At 43.4% G+C, this 27,668-nt stretch overlaps 1 protein-coding gene across 1 annotated transcript in view; it reads right to left on the bottom strand.

The window, feature by feature from the left end:
* pcloa (piccolo presynaptic cytomatrix protein a) overlaps window positions 1-5,989 on the bottom strand; it is a 99,266-nt gene extending 93,277 nt beyond the window's left edge. Inside the window, exons 1-2 of the mRNA XM_061715000.1 lie at window positions 5,775-5,989; window positions 801-1,869 (exon numbers count right to left, since the gene is read on the bottom strand). Of these exons, the coding sequence (XP_061570984.1) occupies window positions 801-1,869; window positions 5,775-5,989 (1,284 nt within the window). The remainder of the gene's footprint in view (window positions 1-800; window positions 1,870-5,774) is intronic.
* Between the last annotated feature and the right edge of the window lie 21,679 nt (window positions 5,990-27,668).

Here is a 27,668-nt window from a genome sequence, read left to right as displayed (position 1 = left end):
TCCTTGTTAAATGTATTTATTAAGTGTTGAATGTGCAGTGTCTACAGTGCTGTTAAAACCGTGAGGCGGGGAGTGCCGGGCCACGCGGGACAATGCCCCCCCACCCCTTCCTATGTGCGTATGAATCGTGTAGGGGGGGAAGGAGGGGGAGCAGAGGCCGAAGCCAGGAGGCAGGACCAGCAGAGCCGGCCCTGGAAGGACGCCCACGCTCCCCCACCGGCCATCCAGTTGACGGGGGCCGGCCCTCCGAGCCGGGCCAGGTGCCAGTGGGGTGCCGGTGGGGCCCCGGTGCTGCCGGAGCCCCCAGAAGGAGGGGGAAACGGTCCAGCATCCCTCCATTCATACTGACAACATAAGACATAGACACCTGGGAATGGTACCACCCCCCCGCCGCGCCCCCCCGTTCTCAATCATATATGTATATATAATATATTTATTTAATTTTTTTAACTCACAAATTATTTTGGTTAAAATTGCCTTTATTTCTTTTTAAGTTGGAGGACCCCCTGCAGGACCTCCGCGGACCTCCTAGGGGTCGCGGACCCCCGGTTGAAGACCCCTGGTCTACGACTTAAAACAGAGATGTACTTAGCAAGATGGAAAAAATTGCATTATTATATAAGACATTAGTGTCTCCCCCCTTGTTTTCTTGTATTGTTGTATACCTGTTTTTTGTTGTTGTTTTTCTATTACTGACTGAAAATTGAAAAATAAAGTTAGAAAAAACAAACAAGCATAATTATCCTTCTTATCTAAGATGAAGGGACAGTTAAATGAATAAAAAGAGTTAAGGGTCTTACCGCCGAGTCGGGAGGGCTGAAGCCGCAGAGGCTGCAGACCTGGTTCTTGCACTCGGTGCAGTTGCTGTAGTTGGGCGGCTCCTTGGACCCGGCGTTCATCTGGGTGGTCTTACAGAGGGGGCAGAGTCCTCCTGCAGGCTTCCCAGCTCCCTGCTGGCCGGGGGCCCCGGCCTGGCCTGACTGGGGGCCGGGGCCGGGGGGCCCCTGCTGTTTGGGTCCAGGTTTACCTTGTGGTGGAGGGCCAGCCTGGTCCGGTCTGGGTCCCTGCTGACCGGGAGGACCTTGGCCTTTTGGCCCTTGACCTGGTGGCCCTTGCCCTTGTCTGGGTCCCTGACCAGGGGGCCCTTGACCTGGTGGCCCTTGGCCTTGTTTTGGCCCTTGACCAGGAGGTCCTTGACCTGGTTTTGGCCCCTGACCTGGTGGTCCTTGAGCTTGCCTGGGTCCTTGACCAGGGGGACCTTGACCTGGTGGCCCTTGGCCTGGTTTTGGCCCCTGTCCTGGAGGCCCTTGGCCTTGTCTGGGTCCCTGACCTGGTGGCCCTTGACCAGGAGGACCTTGACCTGGTTTTGGCCCTTGACCAGGAGGACCTTGACCTGGTTTTGGCCCCTGTCCTGGAGGCCCCTGCCCTTGTCTGGGTCCCTGACCGGGAGGGCCCTGTTTCTGCGGTCCCCTTGGACCCGGCCCTTGCTGAGGGCCCTTCCCCGGGGGCTTCCCTCCCTGTTTGGGGTCCGGCGCTTCGTCTCCTTCCTCAAACAGTCCGAACTTGGGGATGTTGACGGAGTCCCCCATGGAGGTGATGGAGGAGGAGACCGAGGACGTCATGGAGGACACGGCGCTCAGGGGGTTGGCCCCGCTGAGGAAGCTGGAGCCGAACATGCCGGACGACTTGCTCTCCGACGCTCGGGGCTCCTGCCGGAATCTGGACTCGAAGAGGCTGAGGGAGGACGGGCTGCGGCCCGGCGGGGGCTTGGCGGGGGGACCCTGGTTGAAGGCGTCAACGGTTCTGCTCTTGCTGAGACCTGTCGGGCCCCTGGAGGCCCCTACGTGCTGGGCATCCGATACCGAAGGTCTGGAAAAGAGACACAGAAGTAGATTAAAGGGGACCTATTATGAAAAACATGTTTTTTCTTGCTTTAACATATATAAAGTGGTCTCCCCTCAGCCTGCCAACTCAGAGAAGGAGGAAAGCAACCAAATTCTGCAGTGTCTGTACAGCCGCCCGGATGAGCCGTCCAGTGTGATGTGGATCTACGAGCTGTTCAGATTCTGCTCCCGTCGTTACGGAACGACGATGCGTGAAACCACAACTAACTCTTGCCGAACAACAACAACAACTCCGCCAGCCGAAATGTCAAGAAAAAAGTCAAAATGCAGAGAAAAAAGTCAAAATGTCGAGGAAAAATGTCAAAATGTTGAGAAAAAAGGCGAAATTTTGAGAAAAAAGTCAAAAAATCGAGAAAAAAGGTTGAAATGTTGAGAAAAAAAGTCAAACTGTCGAGAAAAAAAAGTCGAACTGTCGAGAAAAAAAGTCGAACTGCCGAGAAAAAGGTTGAAATGTTGAGAAAAAAAGTCAAAATGTTGAGAAAAAAAGTCAAAAATGTTGAGGAAAAAAGTCAAAATGTTGAGAATAAAAGTCCAAATGTTAAAAAAAAAAGTCGAAATGTCGAGAAAAAAGTGGAAATGTCGACATTAAAGGGGACCTATTATGAAAAACAGGTTTTCTCTTGCTTTAACATATATAAATTGGTCTCCCCTCAGCCTGCCAACTCAGAGAAGGAGGAAAGCAACCAAATTCTGCAGTGTCTGTACAGCCGCCCGGATGAGCCGTCCAGTGTGATGTGGATCTACGAGACAATAAGATTCTGCTCCCTCTCGTTACGTAACGACGGGCGCGATGCGTGAAACCACGCCCACAACTAACTCTGATCCGGACAACAACAACTAACTCCGCCGGCCGGAGATTCCACCATTTTTTCGTAGCGGTGTATCGCGTCATTCAAGCAGCCAATCAGCACAGAGCCTCATTATCATAGCCCCGCCCACTCAGAATCCTGCATAGATAATGAGGTTAGAGAATGGGAAGATAAAGACATGGATCAGAGGCTGAATTTCTAATTTATTTAGCAAAAACAATCAAAAGCTTGTTTTTAAGACATTCAAGGCCTGTTTAAAATAGGTATTAGATAATAGGTCCCCTTTAAGTTACATCCACATGTGTACGTCATTCTCTGTGAATCATCTGGAGCAAGAGCAACACTATTTGCAAACACTGACACATTTAAAGACACGCTGTTCTCAAAAGGAAACTCACCCCATGTTTAGATTTGGCATTAAAGCAGAAATGTGTCAGTAATTATGGGTGTAGTTTAACAAGTGACAGCTGCATTGCAGTCTATGGTGTCAAATCACTTCAGCTATTTAGGTTTTCCCAAACATCTGAGTTATGAAAGACCTAATAAATCATAAAATGTAACTTCTTGTGCTGTTAATTGCACTAACAGACCACTGCACCCTCTTCCAGGGTGGCCTGGAAACAAAATGCTGCTAGCCAGGGCTAACAGGACAGATTGGACAGATCTCCTGCAACCAAGAGCTGGTTATACTCCTCCACCTTCCCTGTTGACTAATGGACCACCAACTAACAGTCCACTTTATTCATTCACCTAGATCTTCATCAGGTCTGAACTCTAACGGGTCCCTTTAAATCCCCATCAGTCCTAAAACAGGTTGGCTAAAGTAAGCTGAGCCAAAGCTAACATATACAGGTTATGGTAACTGTATATAGGGTTTCGTCACAGTTAGTTCCTGCCAAAATTGTGTCACCCAAATGCTGAAACATTGGTTTTATAAAGCACTCTTCATAAAACCTACATGAAGATGTCACAGAGGGTTTTTCTTGTTGTCCATGCTGTTAACTTATGACCAGATCATTCAGGAGAGACGTTAACACCAGCTCAAATCAGGGTCAACGATAGGATATTAGTTTGCACTTTTTTAATATTTAAAGGACTATTATGTGGCTAATGGATGTTGTGATTTATTTTAAAATTTATGTATGATAGAAATAGACATATAATGTCTAAAAGTTATATGGGTTGAACCACTGTGTATATGGTAACCCTTTCTCTTTTTTTAAATTAATGTTTATTACTGGACAAATAGAATGCGGACTGAACATTAAGTCAGTCCACTTGTCTTAAGCATAAAATATTTACACACCACATATGCTCAAAGGTTATGCCAATGTGCCAATAATACAGAGCTTAGTCCAAACCACTGTGTCCTTGGCCTTTTCAACACATGACTGACCACAAACATCGAGCTCGCGGCCTCAGGCTGAAGCTGACAGGAACGTGAAGTGTAGATGATTGTTGAGACAGAGTGAGGAACACTCAGCTACGTGGGGGTGAGCTGAGAAATCCTAGTTAGGTAAGAGCGAAGAAATGTACAACCTACACAAACTGCAAAACAGAACTGAATCTTAGGAGGAATGCAGCAACGCAATAATGGACCGTCTGGATGTTTGTTGTTGTAATATGATGCATGTATCGGCACATGGATGTACTGAGTTAATAGTCAGTATATTTCAATTCCCCAAGGGGTTTTTACTTCCCTAATTTGCATTCCCGGGTAATACACATAGGCCACGGTTACATGATGTTTTTTAATTCGGAATTAATTATTCCGAATTAAACTATTTTCCTTCGAGTTTACATAGAAATAGTAATTCCGAATTGAGGTTTACACGGAAAAGACGTTTGATCGGCTTTATCCACTTCCTCTTTAGGTCTGGGGGTTGGGAAGGTTCTGATTGGATAGGGGGGCGGACCGGAAGTTACGTCTACCGGAAGTAAAACAAACTTAGCCGCTTCAACTTTGAAAAGCTCACAATTTTTATGTTTCCTGCCATCTGTTCTTTTAATTATTTCCAGGTCCTCCAAGCTATTTATTAGATAAATGGTCTCTGCTCTTGACCACCGTTTACTGCGGGCTGCCATCTTGAAACTTTAAAAACAAGCCCAGCGCGGAATCGGATTTAATTTTAATTCTGAATTAAAGAGGAATTAAACTTCCCATGTAAACGCACTCATTAATATAGTAATAAGAGCTTCCCTTGTAGCGGCTGATGTAAGACTGTTCAATAGCGAGTATTTCAGCACCGCGGACAGCGACAGGGTTTCAGCACCATGGACAGCTCCAGAACAGCCGCATATAAAACTAGACTTTTCAGCAGAAAAAACACCAAAAAAAGCAGCAGGAAAGACTGGAAGGTTGACATTATCGCCTCTGTTACTATTTTTAGTCATATTAATATTGATGCACCCCTCCCCCTCCATTTCTGCCTCAGATATAAATAACAATTGCCCCCCCTCCCCTCCGCCCCCTGCAGTTGGAGCCAATTAGCAGCAACGCAAATTATTCAATATGACACCAATGGAGGAGTATGAAGCTTAATGGGAACTGACATCGTGCTGTTTTCACCCAATACCTTCCCCCTTTAAACCGATTAATAAAAGGCATATTCGGTGAAATCCCGACGTGCGCAGTTTAATTGGCGATATTAGGAGTGCGCAGCTGATGAAGGTGGAACATTTCCTCAGCTGGTGTTGAGACGTCGTACAAACGAGAGGGAAGGAGAGGGAAAAAAAACACTGGGCACGACAGATTTTCTTTACCCAGCAGGCATTTCGAGATTGGAGTCTCACAAATAGGCTACTTGGAGGTGTGTCTCTGAGATCAGGCTGTTCTTTTTCACATCAAATACGGAACCCCTGGTTTTTGCAGATACATCAACGACACTGTGGTGTGTATTTGCTGAGGAAAAGCGTGTTCTTTAGTCATGCATCTCATCAGAATTTGGTCTCTACACACTCCAGAGAGAAAAATGGGCGTGAATCGGTGTAAATGAGCCATGCATACAGAAACACATGCAGTTTGATGGGTGTGTGAGTGGTTTAAACGGGTTATTCGTGCCTTCGTGCGGGCTGGCCGCCCTGCGCCCTTGACACCGCCTCGGACAGCCGTCTCCGCTGCTCCTCGCTCAGCTGCTCCAGGCCCACGGGGGTTCCGTCCGACACCCGCACCAAGCCGCCCTTCCCGTCGGGGGCCAGCCCCGCCGGTAGCCCCCCCGGTAGCCCCCCCGGTAGCCCCTCCGGTAGCCCCCCCTCCAGGCTCGCCTCGTTCCCCATGTCGACCCCTCCCGTCCCCCGCGCAGGGATCCGTGCAGGTCCGCAGCTGTGATCGGGTTTATCTCCAGAGGGATCCGTAAAGGTGCTGCTCCTCTGGGTGGGAGATCATCTCAGGTGCGGTGTTTTCTGGGGGGTTAATTCCCAGCCCCGTCCTTCCTCTCCATTTCCGTCGTTTCTCCTTGTTTTTCCGCGTCTCGCATCTCTGCAGCTCTCTGTTAGGGGGCTCTGCGCCTCCGCGCTGCTCACACTCACCAGAACACAGTTCCGGGGGCTTTTTACAAAATAAAACACCACTTTTCTGTAGTATTTAGTGCATTTAAGTGGAACCTCGATTATAACATTAAATGAAGGGAATTATGCAGATTTACACCCGCAAACTCTGATTAGTTTACTTGTATTTTTGTATTACTTTGTAATACTGTGTTTGACCCGGTCTTTTTGTTTTAACCGTAGACAAACGTAATTCTCGTCAGTTGTGTGAAATAAGACCTGGAAACAGGTATTGTGGCATAGAATTGTCAAATTGGTTTAATTCACCGTACAAATTGTTACAGATTACTTTTGTAATACTGTATTTGACCCGGTCTTTGTACGTTTTGACTGTATAGAAACTTAATTATTGCCATTTAAACAATCTGATGTGTACCTGCTGTACTTTACTGCCCTTACTTTTTAACAACTTGTGCTTCTTATTATTTTACCTCTTTTCTTATCATTTAATTTCATTTATTAGTTATTTATGTTTTAATTGTGTCCGCTTTTAATGTTGATGTAAAGCACTTTGAATTACCTTGTGTTGAATTGTGCTATATAAATAAACGTGTCTTGCCTTGTATTGCTCCTTCAAGGCGACACGTTTCTTAAAAAATGACAAATGTGCGACTTTATGCTTTTACTTTGAAAAATTAGAGATAACTTCCGCTCGTTTTCCTGTAACTTTGTCTGCCTTGACTCAGCTTCCCCAATAAGACTCCTGCCCAGCGTTGGTTCCGCCTCTGACAGGTGATCCGGAGACATCAGCAGGAAAACATGCATTTAAAGGCGACCAGCCAACTAAGCAGCTCTGCTTGGACTGGATAAAGACTGGAGGGTGGGAGCTGGCACTCACTGGTGCTTTATTATTATTAATTAATTAATGTATTTACCTAATTTTGTGGCTCAGATGTAGGTTAAACCAAAGGAAAGCATCATTTGTGGGTCAATCATCTTGGGTTGAATGGTGACAGCTGATGAATGTCTTCAGATGTGTCAAAGAAAAATTATTCCAAAAATACATCACCTCTGCTTTGATCAAATATTCAAAAACACACAACCCCAAATGTGAATTAAAGCAGAACGCAAAAGAGATGGGACCTGGACAACGAGAGGCTCAATGGTCCTTGTAAAAGAAAAAATGCTTAGAAACATCTGACAGCTACTTAGGTTCCTGGCAACAGCCCAATCACACAATTTGGGATATGAAACAGCATCTTAAAGGCTCTCAGAAGTAAAGAAGCGGTTCACAAAGCTGCAACAGCCTCTCTCAGAATAATGCTCCTCAGCAGGGAAGTGAAAAGAGTGAATATCTCTTCATGAGCTGGACGGAATATAATAAGAAGACTGAGAATCTGGAGAAAGCTCTGTGTGCCGGGAATAAAGCTTTGAATAAAATCTTTGAACCATCAGGCAGCACTGCACCAAAAACAATTGATTGAAGTTTTCTGGACAGAAAACATCAATCCTGAATGTCTGTTAGTTTAAGAGCAACATTTGGTCCCAACCAGATTTGGCTTTCAGTGAAGGTTCTGCATCGTTCAGCAAGACAATGCTGAACCACATCCTGAATCCATCACAAAACTATGCAGAGGTAGAAGGATAGATAAAGTAGAAAAGTCCAGATGCATCAGAAACAGAAAACACAACAAAAGGAGGCCCGGGACTGTTGATCCAACCCTGTATGAGACAAGAACAGGACAACATTCCTGTCCCAAAACTCCAACAACTGGTCTCAGTTCCAGATGTGGAGGGACCCATGTTTAAAGAAACAGTGGTTATGATCAGTCTGTCCCAACGTTCATGTGATGCGTCTCGATTAGGGATGGGAATTGATGAGGTTTTTACGATTCCGATTCCATTTTCGATTCTGCCTAACGAGTCAGTTCTTTATCGATTCCTTTATCGATTCTCATTTGGAAAAATATTTACAAAAGGTCGTTCATAAAATAAATACAACGAGAATGTCCAACATTTTTCTGGTAGAAATTAAAATTCAAAAAATAAATTAAAAAAATTAAAAAATATTAGTTGTTGTTTTTTTTTGTGTTGTTATACTGAACGTCACTATGGTGTGGCACATAGAAAAATAAAGTACAAAAAAAAAAATAAAAATAAAAATAAATAAATAAATAAATTTCTGGAAAAGAAAAAAGTCAAATCATACAGAGAAACTATTCAGTTTGTGGCAAAATATTTGTACTTGTATGAAACTGAAGATGCATAATGCAAACCTGACATTTACTTTTAGTTCAGTTTGTGGAAAATGGTTGGCCTGGCTTTCTCTTTAAAACTTAAACAGTTATAAAGCATTACAAACTGTAACAATAGGGCAAATGCACAGCATTGTTTTGTATTTTGTGTCTTTCAAATAAAAGACAATTTTTTCCAGTCAAAAAAAAAAAAAAAAAAAAAAAAAAAGAAATTAAAATTCTCTTTTTTAAAAAGGATAAAGTAACTGAGAACTCAAAAATAAAACTGTCAGCCAGTGACAATCAAGGGAAATCCACTCAAACTGTGCATTTTGCATATCTGCATCCCTAGAGAAAAAAGTCAAAATGTCGAGATTAAAAAGAAGAAAAAAAAGAAAAAAGAGGAAAAATAAGAGAAAAAAAGGAAAAAAAAAAGAAAAAGAAGAAAAAAAGAAAAGAAGAAAAAAGGAAAAAAAAAGGTCAAACTTTTTTTTTAAAAGCTCCAGGAGCCACTAGGGCGGCGCTAAAGGAGCCGCGGGTTGCCGACCCCTGCCTTAGACAAAATATCCACTTGGCAAGTATGGAAAGTTGCCCTGTTTTCGTCTCTTTTTACTGAAATGTAACCAGACTTTCGAGCATTTGTATCGCGTGGGCACCATGTTTACTATTGACTGCTGGCTTACGAATGTTCTTACGAATCTTACGAACATACGTAAGCTACGCAGAATACGTAAACTATGGAACATGCGTGATGACGTAATTCGTGCCCTCAGGAATCGATAAGAGAATCGTTTGCAAACGATTCCGAGGAAATCCATCATTGGGAACCAGTTCTGAACGAGAACCGGTTCTCGATTATCATCCCTAGTCTCGATGCCATCAAATTCATGACTTAAATCACCTTTTCTGTCTCTAGACGGTCCATGTTCTCCAGTGTAAACACACGGGATAAGTTATTGATGTTCTGTTGTGAATAAATTAGGGTTCATGAGGTTTTTTAAACTGGGTTTGTAGTAGTTAAGACATCTGTCTACAAATGATTGATTTTCCTGTGCTGTTTTTCCAGGTAGCAGATGGTGGAGGCCTCACTTTGCATCTAAAGCTTTGAGGTCTGGATTTGCAGCTGAATCTTGACAGAAACGAGCTCGGAAATCATATTTCCCTGACTGACGGCAGATAAGTGGCCATGAATCCAGTCTCCTCGTGAAGGTTTTATTGCTGGTGTTGTGGAAGGCGCAGCGAACGATCAAAAGAGTGTAATATATAAGCTGCATAATGAAAAGACCTGCATGTAAGAATCAGTGCCTCCACCAGCTCGCGTGTGTTTAGCTCCACAGAGGGGAGAATCTGCACGACGGGCCTCCGGGTCCAGAAGGAGGGAGGATATTAAAAGACATCAGTTCTGCTGTACATCACGGAGACAAGTCCTGACGTGACAGCTGGCGCTGGTTTGCTGCGTCGTCTGCGGCTCTCGGGGACGCGTGTCCTCGGCGGCCAAAACCCCGAGCCCTGAGCACCTGGACGAGCAGCTCCTGGACGAGCAGCTCCTGAGCCAGAGCTGTGACACCGACGATCATCGTTCACGCCAAACGGAGGACGGGATGACGGCCGGCGCAAGCCGGGATCCAGGTATTAGGGCTGGGTTTCCATTCAAATGTCAAGAATCGATTCGATTCCCATTCTTAAGATTCAGAATCGATTATCAGGATTTGATTCGATCCGATATCGATTTGGGTTATTGTTATTAAACATGTTTTTCAGCTGTTGCATGAATTATATGACTGTAGTTATGCAACATATGAATACTAGTATTATATTGAGATTCAACAGCAAGTATTGGCAGCTAATGATGCTGTAAGGACCAATCACCTCCCAGAATGCTGAAATAACTGCTTTCAGAAACATCATGTGGGTCAGAATTACCAAACAGATCCAGGGAGGAAACAGAGACGGATGAAATCGCTTTTATTTTTTCCCACATTTTTTCTGTTTTTAATTTTTTTGAATTTGGTTTTAGCATTTTATGCAAATGTAACCTCAAGAAAGTATATAAAGTAATGAAATATAGACAATTTATGCAATTATAACTGAAAACTTTAATGTTTTCATACAAGGCAAAAACATGGCAGTAGTTATTCTCGTGTCCAACAAAACATTCCTTTTTTGGGCAAAAACAAAAAAATTCCAAAAGTTATTTGTATGAAATAAATAACTAAGAAATAAATATCTCAAACATGCCTTTCAATATCCATTTAAAGTGCAAAAAAAGAAATTGCAACAGCTCAACAGCGCATGTGTGAATTAAATGACGTGACTACTGGGATTAAAGTTCACTGGGCGAAAATGTAGTAAAGAAAAAATAAAAAATTTAAAAAGAAATCGATCTTTAGACATACGAATCGATTTTTAGGAATTAATATGAGAATCGATTTAGAATCGGAGAAGTGATTTTTTTCAACACAGGCCTAGCGGGTATCTGGAGATCCTCTTCAGAGCCTCCATGATGTGACTCATAAAAAAAAAACAAGCTTCTTTTGAGTTGCTTTAAATGAATTTCAGCACTTGATTAAGACGTCTCACAGAAATAAGACATTTCAGGGAAAATAATCACACATTTTGCCTGTCAGTCTTTGAGGGAAGCCTTCCGTCCATCTCTCCACTCATCACCCAAATCACAACTCCTCTCTAACCTCCAACAGAGTCCCTGATTCTCCTAAAACTGCCCCTGACAGGTCTGTAGTAGAGAAACCGGGCCCAGCATCATGTCCAATTTCCAATTCCTCTCCCACCACAGACTCTCTGTGACCCTTAGATCTGATGCTGCTCTCAGCAGAACACTGAAATAACTTCAGACGACCAACCGAGTCACCGGGCCGAGACTCCGGCCGCCTCTCCTTCCTCATCCTGCGTGACCTCACTCAGCCTTCTGCACCATTAACCATAACTTCCTCTTATCCCCTTTAAAAGACGACTTCATCACCTGCAGATATGATATTTCTGTTGTGATGAGGGTTGTGTGCTTCTCTAACTTGGGTCTGTTGCTATCTCTATTGCAATTCACTATTACCTCACTGATGTGCCTTTTTTTTTTTAATTTAATTCTCATTAAAATTATTAGGGCACTTACAGTGCGAAGGCCCTATTGTATCTGTAGGAATTGTTTTTATTATTTTCCTCGTTTTTATTTTTCTTCCGACAAAATGAGGGCCTTTTTGCCAGGCCTGGCGAAAAATTTGATATTTAATGGTTTGCATTAATGGGTGTGGCCTAATGGCTCAACAGCGCCCCCTAGAAAATGTTGTGCCTCAAGCCCCACAATACGGTTTGACGTACATGCACGAATTTTGGTACACACCTGTATCATGTCGCAACTTAAAGAAAAGTCTCTTGGCGCCATGGCCGAAAAGTTTTAACATCAACTTCAGTGACAAAAACAATGCAGACGCCCAGAGAGACGCTTAAAAAAGTTAAAAAAGCTACCAGACTTTTCCCTGGTGGGTTTGCAGAAGGTTCAAGAGCAATCGGGGGGTACATACCTGAGTTAACGTGCAGGAATGTGCCTTCTTGAGTCCTCAAAGTCAGCGTGTGATGAGGAGGATCCCCTCCCAGGTGACGGTGTACTTCCAAGTGGCGTTTACTTTCTGGTACATTAGGGCTGATCCGCCTTCATCCCTCTTAGCCTCCTGCCACGCGCCTAAGTCCAGCTCGCTGCCAGCTCCTCCTGACCACAGATGCAGGGGGGGGGGCTAAAAATATGTTTAAAGCCACAGAGGTTCCCTGGCTTCCTTCACTCTGACTTACACACACACTGAAGCTAACAGAGGCACTCATGCGCAGACCTGAGCAGCGCCTCTAATCCTCTTTTCTCCGGTAAGGTAGGCCAATCACCGGCCGCTCGGCGCTGTAAGCCCGTCTCCTTAAACACACCGCATGTGAAGCAAAGGGTCAAACCGCCCAATCAGATGGAAAAGATACAAAACACCACAACAACAAAGCAATAAAGGGGATGCTTGCACCATCTGTTGATCCCATCAAGCCCAAAACAAGGGACACAGGTGGCAAAACATACAATACACGACTCCTCTGCAGGGTTGAGGAACGAGGACGGAGGAGTTTCTCAGAGCAGGCAGCTTCCTGCCAGCTAGATTTTTGTGAATAATTCTCCTCGCTCCCCAAGGACGCCCAAAGATGTCTGATTCAGACTCTCAAAACGCTGCCGAAGTTACATAAGCTCCTTTGTTTCGTGCAAACGCACAGCAGCACAAAGAAACGGGAGTGTGTGTGTAGCTGGAGCTGGCATCTGTGTTAAATATCGACATAACAAGCACAGCAGTCCGTCACGTGTCCTCACGTCTGCTTCGCGATGCCATCGTCCGTCCTTGTCTGCTCTGATTCAAGTGTTTCCACCCTGGATGGGATCTGAAGTCTGTTTTTCTGAGGGATTTATTCAAAGGAAGACGTTGTGGCGTTTGAGCGAAGGGCATGAGAAGGGGACTTTATGCTCCAACGGGACTCCTAATAGGATTTACTGGTTGTTGTCTGGAGGCCAATCTCCAAAGCCACAAGTCCGTTGGCTGATTGATGGAACAGCAGAGAGGTGTGTATGCAGAGGAAAGCTGAGGCAGTACCGCTGCGGTGGGAATATCGAGCAACTGTCATCATTTTCGGTCGATGCTACTGCTGGATTATCTTCTCTCTGCCCTCAACAGTCTCTAACACTCTGAAAGCTTGAGCTCTGAAAGGGCTGAAGTCATAAAGCGGTCATGGCCAACGTCACCAGATCGTAGAAGGTTTAGTCCCCAAAGGTTTTTAGGGGTAAATGATGCCTGAACCTGCTCCATCACCCCTGGGTACCACTGGGAACCGAAGGGCCACTGATCGGATTTGCTGCACTGCACCAGCCATTGTGGATGAGAGGGGTCCCACCAGAAGCTCGGCAGCCTGTTTCAGAGTCGTCTTCTCTGCTATAATAATAATAATTAAAGCTGCAAGCAGCGATGAACGGGCCCATCGCACCCTAGTGCACTTTCAGGCGTACTGCAGTGGAAGTTTGTATGACTTGCATGTAGATTCTTCAGGCCTGGACATTTAGCGGATGACACCACCCACGACTCTCTATATCAAACCATTCAAAAGTTATGGCAGAAAAAAGGGACTATCAAATATTGACCGATCACATGAAGGGGCGGGGCTAATTTGCACCAATTATGTTCAAGGACTCAAAACTGAGTCCGATGACACCACCCACGAGTCTTTATGTGAAACCATTCAAAGGTTATGGCAGAAAGTAGGAACTATCAAATATGGACCAATCAGATGAAGGGGGGGCGCGCTTTTTGGCATCTATCGCCGCCACAGTAACGCTTTTGACTGAGAAAAGTCATTTGCGTTGTCGCAGGATGGAGACGCACATTTTGATGTATAACACACCTGGGTGCACGTTATGGTTCGGGCCGTATTAACTGCCGAAGGAATGGCATATATTGCATCAAAATTACACGATTAATTCAAAATGGCCGACTTCCTGTTCGGTTTCGGCCATGGCGCCAAGAGACTTTTCTTTAAGTTGCAACATGATACAGGTGTGTACCGATTTTCGTGCATGTACGTCCAACCGTATTGTGGGGCTTGAGGCACAATGTTTTCTAGGGGGCGCTGTTGAGCCGTTAGGCCACGCCCATTAATGCAAACCATTAAATATCAAATTTTTCACCAGGCGTGCAAAATTTGGTGACTTTTGGGGCACGTTTAGGGGGGAAAAAGGCCCTCATTTTGTCAGAAGAAGGAAAATAAAAATTCCTATAGATACAATAGGGCCTTCACACTGTAACGTTAATTAGATTAATTAATTACACTGCTAATTAATGCATTATGAAAATTAACGCAATTAATTATGAGTGGCAAAATGCGCGAGCATTTTAAATTTGGCCCATTGAGGTACCCGTAGGTCACTACTTCCCTCCTGTTGCTAGTCAAACTAACAAAGCAGTGACAGACCTGGACGACTCAGGGGAGCGACTCAGCAAATCTTTTCTAGGGCCTTTAAATGGCAAGTTTATGTATAAAAAGAAAGAAGACGGGACTATCAACAGGAACGCGGTGATTTGTACATTTTGTAAAAAAGAATGTTTCTATCACCGGAGCTGCTCCAGCCTGAATTATCATTTAAACGCTAAACATGTCCGGACAAGTTCCACTGTAAATGTTACAGGTTCTAGTACTTGAATTGCTGTATTGAGTCATTAATTCAGTCAGTAATTTTGAATTGAGAGTCTGCTTAAGTGCCTATTTGAGACTCAGCCTTATTTTATGAATTTTATTTAACTGTATTTGCATTGCGTTTTTGAATAACGCACCTGGCCTAATTGGTTTGCTGATGTGCTTGAGCTTTTTCTTTTGAATTTCATTTATGAAACACACTTCACCAATAAAAATGTGGATTTCAAATCTTCTCTTCTTACAGCTTGTCCTAACTGCATGCGAGCGTCCGACTGTCGCGCCGCACTGCGTGGCATCGGACGCGCTCTGTCCACACTGAACGCGTTATCGGCCCCACGTTCTACCACGTTCTTTTGATTGACAGCGGAGACTCGCCTTTTAAAAGGCTGATTTATGGTTCCGTGTTACACCAACGCAGACCTTATGGCGTAGGGTACGCGGCGCACTCACCGAACGGTGCGCGTCGCCGCGTACCCTACGCCGAAGGCTACGCCGTCGATTTTACGCGGAACCATAAATCTCCCTTTATTCACCCGCCCGAGACTCGCCTTTTATTCGCCCCACCAACCGCCCGTGCGCTCCCTTTGCAGCTCCCTGTCCATCTCCCTCCAGCAGCTGCCACTTCATTGAGGTTTTTGTAGTGAAATGAGGAGGAATCATAGAGATAACTTCTCATTTCAACTAACTGGATCAGCCGTTCCTCATCATGACTGTTTCCTGCAGCGCTTTCAACCGACTTTTAACGCAGGAGGCAGGAAGAAAATAGAAGCAGGTCTACCGTCCGACCAAAGTGGGGAAAAAAACGAACAAAATAACGGAGTGTGGTGACGCAATCACACAGCGAACAGCTGGAGTGACCGGCGTGTTCGTGGTGCAAAGCAGCAAACATGTCAGATCATTACTGGGATGTGGGAAAAAAGCAGAGGACACGAGAAATGACCAAATAGGTACCAGATCTTGTTGGATCCGGCACAAATTAAGCCCTAATAAGATTAAGATAAGATTCTTATTATATCTTATTATTTTATCAGAACCTTCCAGCTCCCTGATCTCCCCCCAGCAGCTGCCACTTTATTGAGGTTCTTGTATTGAAATGACTGTTTCCTACAGCGCTTTACACTTTTTTTTCAACTTTCAACCGGCTTTTAAAGCGAGCGACGGGAAGAAAATAGGAGCAGGGCGTGCGACAAAAGTCCAGCTCAAAACGGCGCGCCGCGTCGCGCCGCATCGCGCCGCGTCGCTCGCAACCAGTGTAGACAAAAAATAAAAAATAAAGCAATGGAACTGTTTTTGACGCTGACGCTTGCTCGCGTCGCATGCAGTATGGACACGGTTAGTGTATTCAATTGATTAGTCATGCACTGCAATTTCGTAAGCTTGCTGATGATTTACTACTTGTGCGTCCCGATGTCTTAGAAGTTGGGACTTTAGATCTAGTCTCCAGAGACTGATGTTCATCTTCTGTACCCTGCTTTCCGTCCATAACGGCTGCTTGAGGGTCGACAGGTATGTAGCGATGAATTCAGTGTGGAAGTTGAACTGCTCTTTATTGAACTTGTAGTATTACTGTCTTCTTACTATTCTGTCCTCGCAGTACGTTTCAGCTTGTACAACTAGACAATTCAAATTCTTTATTTGGGGACCTTTAGCAGATATGAGATTAAAATGCGATTAATTAGATTAATTAATTATAAATCCTGTAATTAATTAGATTCATTTTTTTAATCACCTGACAGTACTAATAGAGGCGCCTTTCAGGTCACCCAAGGTCACCTTACAAGAGATACAGTGAAAAACACATTTTATAAGTTAAAATACAATTAATACAAAAAAAGCAGCATAAAAAAGAACATAAATCAATAAATAGAAAAAACTGGTGTAGTGTAATGAACAGTGTCCGGTTAGAGTTACTGAGCGAGTTTAAACAGGTGAGTTTTGAGGTGGGTTTTGATTTTGAATGTCTGTTTTATGTACGAGGGAGGTCAGATGACTTACTATAGATAAATGTTGGTCTTTTTCATGCCTCCAGCCTCATCAAAACCACATAAGTTAACAACCAGAAGACTGAGCTGGTCAACTTTCAAAATAAAACCCCACAAGCCGACTCACGCAGTAATGGTTCTCACATCAGCCTCTTTCACGTCACCAGCTTCCCCGTGTTTATGACCCCAAATTAGCGTTCTGTCCGTCCCTTTCTACCTCGCCTGAGACGGGGGTCAGATGTTGAGCTGTTCTCCTCCGAGGACACAATTAACCAGAGGACTGGTCGCATCTGAACAGGTTAGCGCGCAACGGCGTGACCTTGCTGGGATTTGTTGATGATTTCATGTGAGCGCAACTAACCCACCGGGGGGAGTTTAAGAAACAGGAAACAGCTGATCAGAGTCAGAACAGCAAGAGGTGACAAGTGCAACTGCAAAATGAGCAACTATGGAGACAAGGAGCTCCGCGAGCAAAATGAGGGGAGAGCAAAATGAGTGTTGTGTGATGGAAAGATATAGCGGAGGCGTGAGGATGGCTGCAGATTCTATCCAGACGGTGAAATCAAACTTTTTTACTGGACTAAGGTAAACTCTGTTCCAGCAGATCCTCCAGCAGCTTCAGCTAGCCCAGGGGTTGGCCCAAAATGTTGAAAGAGCCGTATTGGACCAAAAACACAAAAAACAAATATGTCTGGAGCCGCAAAAAATGAAAAGTCTTGTATCAGCCTTAGAATGAAGGCAACACATGCTGCATGTTTCTATATTAGTTATAACTGGGGGAAGATTTATTTTTCATTATGCACTTCGAGAAAAAAGTTGAAATGTCGAGAAAAAAGTCGAAATGTCGAGAAAAAAGTCAAAATTTCGAGAAAAAAGTTGAAAATGTCAAGATTAATGTTGAAGTACAATCTTGAGAAAAAAGTCAAAATGTCGAGAAAAAAGTCAAAATGTCGAGAAAAAATTTGAAATGTTGAGAGAAAAGTCAAAATGTTGAGAAAAAAGTCGAAATGTTGAGAAAAAAGTCAAAATGTTGAGAGAAAAGTCGAAATGTTGAGAGAAAAGTCCAAATGTTGAGAAAAAAAGTCGAAATGTTGAGAAAAAAGTCAAAATGTCGAGAAAAAAGTCAAAATGTTGAGAGAAAAGTCGAAATGTTGAGAAAAAAGTCAAAATGTTGAGAAAAAAGTCAAAATTTCAAGAAAAAATTCGAAACATCGAGATTAAAAAGGGAAGGAAAAAGGAAGAAAAAAAGAGAAACTGAAGGCAGCACCGCTGTGTGAGTCTCACACAAACCCCTTTTCCACCAAACCGGTTCCAAAATGGGTAACAGAGACGTCCAGGAGTAGCGACTGACTGTGGACCACAAAGTAGAGGAACAGGATCGTCTTTAGATTTTGGCGTAGCAACATTTTGTGAAAAAAAAAAAACCCTGAGGGAATATTGCACCATTGTGGGATGAATCCACATCTGGAGCTGGGATAAAGAGTAAATAGGGCATCTCTTTATGTCTTTATATAGTAAGGGAAGCGTCTGAAAATCTGGGAACTAAATCGTTACCAAGAAATCTCTTCACCAATGTGTTTCTAAAGGTGTCTAATAACATGTCCTAAAAAGTTGAAATTCAACTCCTGGGGGAAACCTCGTAAAAAACTGCACAAAGTCGGGGTACCAATAACCGATTTTCGAAAATTTGAAAATGCTTAATTTGGCCTTAATTAGCTTGTAAGGGGTCAAACTAGGGTTTTTTATGATTCTGAGTTCATTTACAGCATTTGTTTTTCACTACAACCATTCCTTAGTGGAAAAACTGCCACACCCTTTTTTGCATTTACATAAGATTGCATTTATTACAATCCGTTTCACATTAGTCAAAGCAAACAGTGATCCCCCTTGTGGAATGCTTTATGAGTCAATGTCTGAGTATTCCTCATCAATGCCATCATCATGAATAGCATTCTTGCAGGTAATGCCTTGACAGACTCCACAAGCTGAGATGCACTTGACACTATTCTTCTTGCAGCTGCATCGCCGGCTGCTGCAATCTCCATGGCAATTGCAGCTTGTGAACTGGAGTAGCTCTTCAGGAGCCATGGGGTCTAGAGTTGGAACTGGCTCATAACCATGAACACCTATTGTCCATCCATAGTCACTGGGGTCCAGAGACATGCTCTGTAGAAGGAGCTAGTCCGTAGTCTGCAGTCTGTAGGTAAGCATGGAGCGAATGCTGTGCTGCTGCACCCTCTGTTGGAGGTAGAGTCTCCGGTTTGATGAGCCCAGCCGCTGCCTTACGTGAGAAGATCGTATCGAAGTTGTATCGAACTTCACCCAAAATAGTACCTGGTCCATGGTAGATGTAGTGGAAGATCGCAGTACCAGCCTGAATCACTCCATCCAGTTTCCAGTTCCTTCATCAGTTGACAGTACAGCCGTGCACCTTTGGCATACTCCCAGGGAACGGTGTTGGCACCATTTCTATTCACCCTCTACACATCAGTTTTTCAAGTCAACTCAGACAAATGCCACCTACAAAAGTTCTCCGACGACTCCGTCATCGTGGGTTACATCAGCGACAATCGGGAAGAGGAGTACAGGGACCTGGTGGAGAACTTTGTGGAACAGTGTGACACCGACCATCTCCAGCTTAACACCACCTAGACAAAGGAGATGGTGGTGGATTTTGGGAGGAGTAAGAGGATTCCCACCCCCATTTCCATCCGGGGGATGGAGGTGGAGAGGGTGGACATCTTTAAATAACTGGGAGTCCAAATGAACAATAAACTGGACTGATAACACCGAGTCTCTACAAGAAGGGGCAGAGCCCGCTATTCTTCCTAAGGAGGCTGCGGTCTTTTAATGTCTGTAGCTGCTGCGGCTATTTTATCAGACCGTCGTTGCCAGTGCCCTCTTTTTTGCGGTGGCATGTTGGGGGGGCAGCATCAGCACGGCAGGGGCAGCCAAGATCAATAAGCTGGTGAAGAAGGCTGGCTCTGTAGTGGGAGCAGCCTGGACAGTCTGGAGGTGGTGGCAGAACAAAGGACAAGGAGGAAGCTGCATGCCATCATGGACAATCCTGAGGACTTTTGTTTTTGGACACTTGCACTTTTTGCACACTACTTGCTCTTGCACATATACTGGACTTTTATTATTTTTTAACTGTTTTTTATTTAACAACTAATCTACTCTGCTTTTTAACTTAACTCTTTTTAACTTATTTTAACTCTTCTTAACTGTTCTGTTGCTGGCTGACAAACCGAATCTCCCTATGGGGACAATAAAGGTTTTTTTTCTTTTTTCTTTTTTTTTTACTGATGATGGCCTGCACCTGCAAAGATGTCCAGCATTCAGGTAGCAATGCAGGACAGGTGCCCATCGTGGTCTGCAAGCCGCTCAGTTCGGATGAACATCTTAATAACATTTACCATGTGGTGGTACTGCACCCATAGTGCAGGTGTTCGTCCTCCTTCGGCGAGTCTTTTGAAGGTTTCTTCAAATCTCTGATCAAACAATACCACCACTGGATCTGTGTGACTGGCTCCCATCTTCCCATCAGCAACCATCTCCATGAAGGTCCTCATTCCAACAAGCTACTCCTCAGTGAAGGCATGTTTCATGATGTGCTGATACATGGCTGCATTAATGAGGAGGTGAGCACGGATTGCCTTGTCAAAACACCCTCCGTCCAGGATGTGGCTGGCTGTCGTACTCCCCGGATAAATCAGCTGGATCAGCTCTAGTAGTTCAGAATCCTCCATGACGTTACCAATGGATCCAAGGTAGGACTTCAGCAGATGAAACCTGCCCAACCTCGGAATGATGGGTAGATTGGTCTGCTTAATAATATTCACAGCCTTCAGCCAAATCGGAAGAACAAACGTCACTACAGTGACCTTGCCTGCAGAGAGCCGGATGCACTCTTTGAGAGTGGTGAAGATGGTGTTGTGGTCATTAGGGTCACCATCGATGACTGGGAGGAAATCAATCTGCGTGCTCTGCTTGACATTATCTGAATGGATACTCTTCATCCAGCCATTCCAGTTGGTGTGTGGGAAGTCAGGATCCTGAGCTTTGATCACCCACCCTGCTGCCCAGAGTACTTCACCCGGTGTGAGGAATGGCTGGCTATGTATCAAAGAGGAGGCGAGTTCAGCAATGGGAAGAAACGTGATGGAGTTTATTCCCTTCTGTTTCATGTTCATGAATGGAAGAATATTCACTTCAGCTTGCTTCAGGAGCTTAGCTTTGGCAAGGGCCTTCAATTTTACCCTGTGGACAGGTGCTCTTGTCCGCGGATCTGGCAAAGGTGGTGCCGGAGAGGTTACTTTGATCCAACCCATGGAATGAAAGGGAGTGTTTCCATGAATAGAGACAATGTTTAAAAATTATATTGATATATCCTCAAGTGCAATCTACTGCAACCTCATCATCGATCTGATCATCAAATTCTTCCACAATGGTATCAAGAGTGCCAGATGTATCTGGGTTGCCATCTCTGTTCCTGTCATTAAGGTAGCAGTATTTGTAGTTTTGTGTCTCTGAATAAGACTCAGTGTATCCCAGCCATCATTAAACACGGACTTGGCCTATTCATCATGTCAAACAATAAAGAATAAACAATTATCTTTTTTTCTTTTTTTACATATGCTATGTGTGAGTGGGGAGCATTGCCGGGATGAACGATGACCTGGAAAAGTGGGTGTGGCCGTTTTTCCACCAGGGAGTGGTATTGGTGAAAAATAAATACTTGCAATGAACTCAGAATATTGAAAAGCCCCTGTTTGACCCCCCACAAGTTACTTAAGGCCAAATTAAGCATTTTCAAATTTTCGAAAATCGGTTATTGCTAACCCGACTTTGTGCAGTTTTTTAACGAGGTTTCCCCCAGGAGTTGAATTTCAACTTTTTAGGACATGTTATTAGACACCTTTAGAAACACATTGGTGAAGAGATTTCTTGGTAACGATTTAGTTCCCAGATTTGCCAAATATCCCATAAGATGACCTTACTAATAGAGCAACCTCTTTATGAAAGAGACTAAAGACTCAAACCACAATGTTTACTTACAATAGAAGTGGAGCACAACAAGAAAACTAGATTACAAATCGATTTTTCTTTTGTTTGTGCAGCAGTTTTTGGTTTAGTTAAGATCGGAAAGCAATCAGGTCATTTTTTTAGTTTTTCTCGCCTATTTAACATATCAAGATTCAAGATTGTATCCCAACACTTGTATCAACAGTGTGAACAGCTGAAAACTACAGTCATTTTGATTCCTTTGTTTCTTGTTTTGTTTTTCAAAATCTCTTTAAAATCTGATCAATTCAAACGGATCACGGCTCAACATACCCGTTTGCCCATATGTGCTGGTCCACTGGCTTCTGATTCTGTTTTCCATTACTGGCATCCAGGGTAGAATGAAATCATTGACACGTGTCTCCATTAACAGGAACAGCTCCAAAACCACAACCACACACAAACCGGTCTTTCTATGAGGAAGACTGTCTGGGGGGGCTCTAAAAAGCCTGTTGGGAGGTGGGTGCTGTTGACCGAGTGCCAATTAGATGTGCTGAAGGCAGAAATATGTCATCATCCTGCCATATCCATGTACACTTTGAGTGTGAGCTGTTGCTTATTCAGCACCACAGCAAATGTCTGCAAACTCACTCACTGCTCCTTCAATGGTGATCTCATCATTCCGGTTCTTTCATTGTTGCCATCATTTTCTGTTATCTCTTTGTTGGTAGACTGGAAAAGCGGTACACCGCTGCCACCAGGTAGTATGGAGTGGTAGTTGCACCCCCCCTACAAATGCTGGCTGCAGCAGCACAACTCCAGATCTCTCACAATTTGTTACAATTTAACACATTCACCTACCGAAAATCAGGGGCATCTACTGTGGCAAACGGGTGCAAGCCTTTCACCACAAACTTATGGTAGTCTCTGCTCAGTGACATTCATCTGTTCTGGCCTGGGTCATACTCTTCCCTCCCTTGATGAAAGGAGAAGCATCTCTGGTCATGGTCATCTAAATGTAATGCATGAGAAGGGATTAATTTAACGTTAGTAGGTAGTAATATCAGGTTTTACAATAAGGCAAATGGTGCTAACATGATAGGGAGTGTTAGTTTGTTAGTTACCTGCAGTATTAACAGCCGAGGACTGGCTAACGTTGTCGCTGCTGCTAGGTTGAGAAGATTTACTCCGGACTCGGAACAGATCCAACACGCGACATTAAAAGTTATTGCATGCTGTGTATGCAAATGCTTTTACATGTTGCTAGTGTTTCTTCCCTTTGTTGAAATGTCCACATTGCAAGTAGCCTATTGCAAGTCACAAGCGTTTATGCCGCTTTGTCGCAATGTTTTCCTGCTGGGCGCGAATGCACACGTTGCGTAACTACGCAACCTGTGCATTCGTGCGCATAGTGACGTCATTCACGCCCACTGGAATTGATAAGGGAATCTTTTGCAAAAAAGACAAACAATTCCAAGGAATTGAAACACTGGGAACCGGTTCTCAACAAGAAGCGGTTCTCGATTCCCATCCCTACACTTTAGTACTATATCACTTTAAATATTAAGTGTAAATCAACCCAAGGCCGCTCTTGTAGCTGAATTTGCTCCCATTTCAGATTAAAAACCATAGATGGGTAAAAACATGCCAGGCTGACAATAGGATGATGGAAACAACACTGCTGCAACTGTGCAGCTCTTTGACCTTTTATCTATTGCTTCTCTGTGTGGCCAGTAGGGGCAGTTGCTGATTTTGCAAAATATTAATTGAAAGATTTTTCTGCAAATCTGTTGTCGGTTTCCATGGTCTTAATCCCTGTGGATTACAATCTAACTACAACAAAAAGTTCTTACATCTAGTTTTACAAGTGTATTTGCAATGACAGAGAAGAACATGAAATAAGTTTATAGTGGGTGTGTGAATGATCAATAATCAGTATTATTGGCAGTAATAGAGGGCCCCAAAAATCACATTTTGCTTAGGGCCCCGTGGAGGCTTGGGCCGACACTGGCTACGCACCAATGCAAATGCAGGGACCTAACTGACGTTTACAGTGACGTGACTCCTCTTAGCACCTGAGCTATGGAAAATGAAACCGGTTCTCAGTTGGTTCCTATTTGAACGAGTTGTGAACCAGAACCAGCACTGGCCCAGAACCAGTTCTGGAACCGGTTTGGTGGAAAAGGGGTATCAAATGACTGGAACAGACGTGCTCGGACACGGTTCAGGGAGTACATAACCTATGCATGATTTGTAGATGCACCAGTTCCTTGCAATAATCACTTAACATCATTAGACTGTAAAGCCTCATTATCTTGCCACATTATAGTGTGCATGCTTTCACTGGATGGGCTCGTTAATGTAGCGGCATGATGCAAGCAGCTATAATGCTCAAGCATGATGCTATCTGCAGAAACATGAGTGCAGACGAGCGGGGGGGGGGGGGGCGGGAGGGAAAAGGTCAGTTGCCTCAGCAAATAGAGCTGTGCAGCTTCTTCTCTCAAGACCGTCTTTCTGAATCAAGCAGCTTGACATATATCCTCATTACACACTTACAGATCACTCAGATATGATTACATTTTCTAGTTTCGAGGGTTTAAAGTTGGAGATGTCAAAAAGTATAGTTTATAGTTTTTATTTGGATCCCCATTAGCTACAGCAAAACTGCAGCTATTCTTCCTGGAGGTCCGACACATAATACACAGTACATTACAACAAAAAATTAAAAGCAAACCTAAAGAGGTAGCATATAAAAAAAGAAAGGAAAAACAGAAAAAGGAGGAAAAATAAAAAGTAATTCCAGTTTAGATATAAATGAAAACAATACATATTCATACATTTTATAACATCAACAAATTCAAACAATGTGTAGTTATCATAATTTGCACCAATAACCATTTTTAATAAATATTCATTTATTTATATATCTAAACATATAATATAATAGTCATAGTTATATCTGCCAATGTGCAGTCTGTCTAGCCTATTGTTCCTACATATGTTGGATTATCTTTTTGAAATGTCACAATTAATATTCAAGTTGCTTTTTTGTTCTGCTGCAAACTGTGCTGTTTTCTGTTTAAATTGTGTTTTTATATTTGCATTGTTGTACGGCGACCTTAAGTGCCATGAAAGGCGTCTAACAAATAAAATGTATTTTCATTTTTTTTTCTTTTTTTTCCTCTTTTTTTGCTTTTCTTTCCTCTTTTTTTCATTATTATTTATACATACATATTATACATATTTATACATATGTAGACATACCCATATACCATCTACATTATTTATTTATTTGTTTAATAGTTAAATAAGTTTTATATGCATCTATTCAAGAGACGTTTCTTTACAAAAAATTTGAATTATGTTAATAGTTGGCTTAAAGTAGGCATTGATGTTTGATTTTTGAGCTTTTCTGTGAACGTCCAAGATTTTCCTATATTTGCAAATTACATTCATAATGTATAGCTATTCTTTGGTTTTGCTTCAACTTGTCCTTGTTCTCTTGCCATCTTCCTCTGTCATGCTTTCATTTTCCAAGGGAACTGACGGCGGCTGACGTGTGAGCTGACGCTCCAGGTCTGATGGGCTGATTCATGGGTGGTAGAAAGTCCTCCAGGGGTCCGTTTCACAAAGCAGGTTCAACAAACACTGAGTCTAATCCTGAACTCTTAGTTGATCTACTCTGAGATCGGAAACTCTGAGTTTTCGGTTCCAGAACAGCGGATTTGAGGTAATTTACTCAACTCTAAGTAGTTTCACCGGGAGTTAAGCGCGAGCGTGAGGGAAATAAAAAGCCAGCATCAGTAGAGCGCTGATACAAGGATTCACCATGGCAACCGGCGACACAAAATAGCGACATACATTTTCTTTTTTTTCTTTTTAACTTTATTTATCATTTCAATTTACAAAATCCCTTTGAGGAAACATTAGTTTGCATCTCAAGATCCACATACTTCACGCCACTGGAGTTAGAAGCGTTAATACGTGCATATGGCGAGTATGAGAGCATATTTTGAAAAAAAAAAATGAAATTTTATTGTCAATTAGATCAGGGCCGTCAATTGGGTACGGCAGCTGCCACACCTCGGCTTCAGGGGAGAATGTAAATGGTTTTTTTTAAATACATTTATGGAATTACTCTGTATCTATTTGTATTGATGTATTCTATTACTTCATACATATAAAATAACTACAAATGCATATCCGAACAACATGATGTATTTCAGTAGGTATTATCTATCCCAACACTTGTACCCCCCCCTCATATCTTGAAATGTCCCAGCGTCCCTGACGAGAGTGGTCGCTATCAATCTCGTTTTTAGTGCGCTCTGCAGATATAATATATGTCCTGCCATTTTCTTTCTTTTTATTTAAATTGATTTATTTTATTATATTTATGTTACTTATGTAATGACTTATGCACTTCATCCACTTTATGTCTCATACTGTATTTGTTTATTTAATTCCTTGATGCCTGACTGTCCACGGTCAATGTTCTGACTGTAATTGGAACTTTTAAATAAAGTTTTAAATAAAGTAAAAAAAAAAAGTGCGCTCTGCAGTGTTACTAACTTACAAAAATTAAAATGAAGCAGACAACCACGCAATAAAAAAAAAAGAAAGAAGGCAAGTGATGGGTCCAGAATATATTAACGAGGCTGTTAGCCACTGATGGATTAATTATGCAAGTTCATCTCAAAGTAAGATATAAATCCTCTTATACATCTGTTTAAGGGAAATATTTGACTTTTTTTTACTCTCCCTCTCCTTTTTGCATTTGGACTTTAACTGTTTGAAGTTAAACTGGGATGTCCCTGTGATATTGTTGCACTGACATAGTGAATAAAATACGTTGCGTTTGTCAGATACGCTTTTTCTGCTCTCTAACTTTGCCGCTTGCTGTCCGTGGTGCAGAAAACGGATGCGTATCGCGTAAAGACCCATTGGCTGAATTGACGCCACTGAGGGAGGAGACGGAGAGAAACTCCAGGTTCGCTGAAATAAACCTGGTCCCGACCAGGTTAGATTCAGAGCGTCTGTTACTACGGTAACTGACCGAGAGCTTAAGTTACCTCTCTTTGTGAAACAGGCTAGAGTTACTCCTCTTTCTCTGGTTTGAGTTACCTCCCTTTGTGAAACGGAAAACTCAGAGTTTCCCTCATTTCAGGGTTAACAGACTCAGAGTTCTCACTAAACCTGCTTTGTGAAACGGGCCCCAGGACAGATGTTGTCAGGTTGGAAGGAGAGGTGTGAGACACACACGGTTCTTTAATAAGACTCACCTGCTGTCAGGCTCGTGCACCGGAGACCGTGATGTCGTCACTGTGCAGGAAGAGGGGAAGCCCCCTGTGTTTAAGTTCACCGAGCACAGATGAGTCACAGTCAGGGCAGATTCAAGCGTTTCTGTGCAAACAAACACATGGCTGTATGGAGCTAACGAGGGGGTTACGTAACACACTCCTATGCCAACTGTCTCTAAGGGCCGTGGGGTACCAGTCCCGTTTTCTGACGCGGCTCCAGTAAAATCTGAGATGACGTTTGGACCAGAGAGCTTTGGCTGCCCTTGATGATTTTAGCCGGTCCTTGGATGTAAACCCTGCAGCTCAGTCCGGATCAGTATCGTCTCTGGAGACGGACGAGATTAGGACATTGATCAGCCCGTCCATCCCAGGCAATCAGTGAATGGAGGGTGTGTGAGGTCCGGCCAGAGTGTGTGTGTGTGTGTGTGTGTGTGTGTGTACAGCTTCTGTTCACGATATCCACCCTTGTAACGTCGTGTTGAGACGACGATCTCACAGCAGTTAAACCCCCGCTTCTTCCTCCACAGGCTCCACGCACCATCTGAAACCACCAGCAGTGATGTTTACAGAGGGAAAGTATTTAAAGATGAAACACAGACATGATGGAATCAGTTCAGTCCAAACTAAAAGGTGAGGTGATGTGTACTGAGTCAGAGCTGCTGCCCTTATTTTGTAGAAATAACTACATGAATAAACTGTAGAATAAACTCATTTGTTCTCTGTTTGAACT

Source organism: Cololabis saira, chromosome 23 (assembly GCF_033807715.1).
Source record: "Cololabis saira isolate AMF1-May2022 chromosome 23, fColSai1.1, whole genome shotgun sequence".
NCBI lineage: Eukaryota > Metazoa > Chordata > Actinopteri > Beloniformes > Belonidae > Cololabis > Cololabis saira.
The sequence above is the reverse complement of the archived record's forward strand: the minus strand, read 5'-3'. Positions and strand labels throughout refer to the sequence as shown.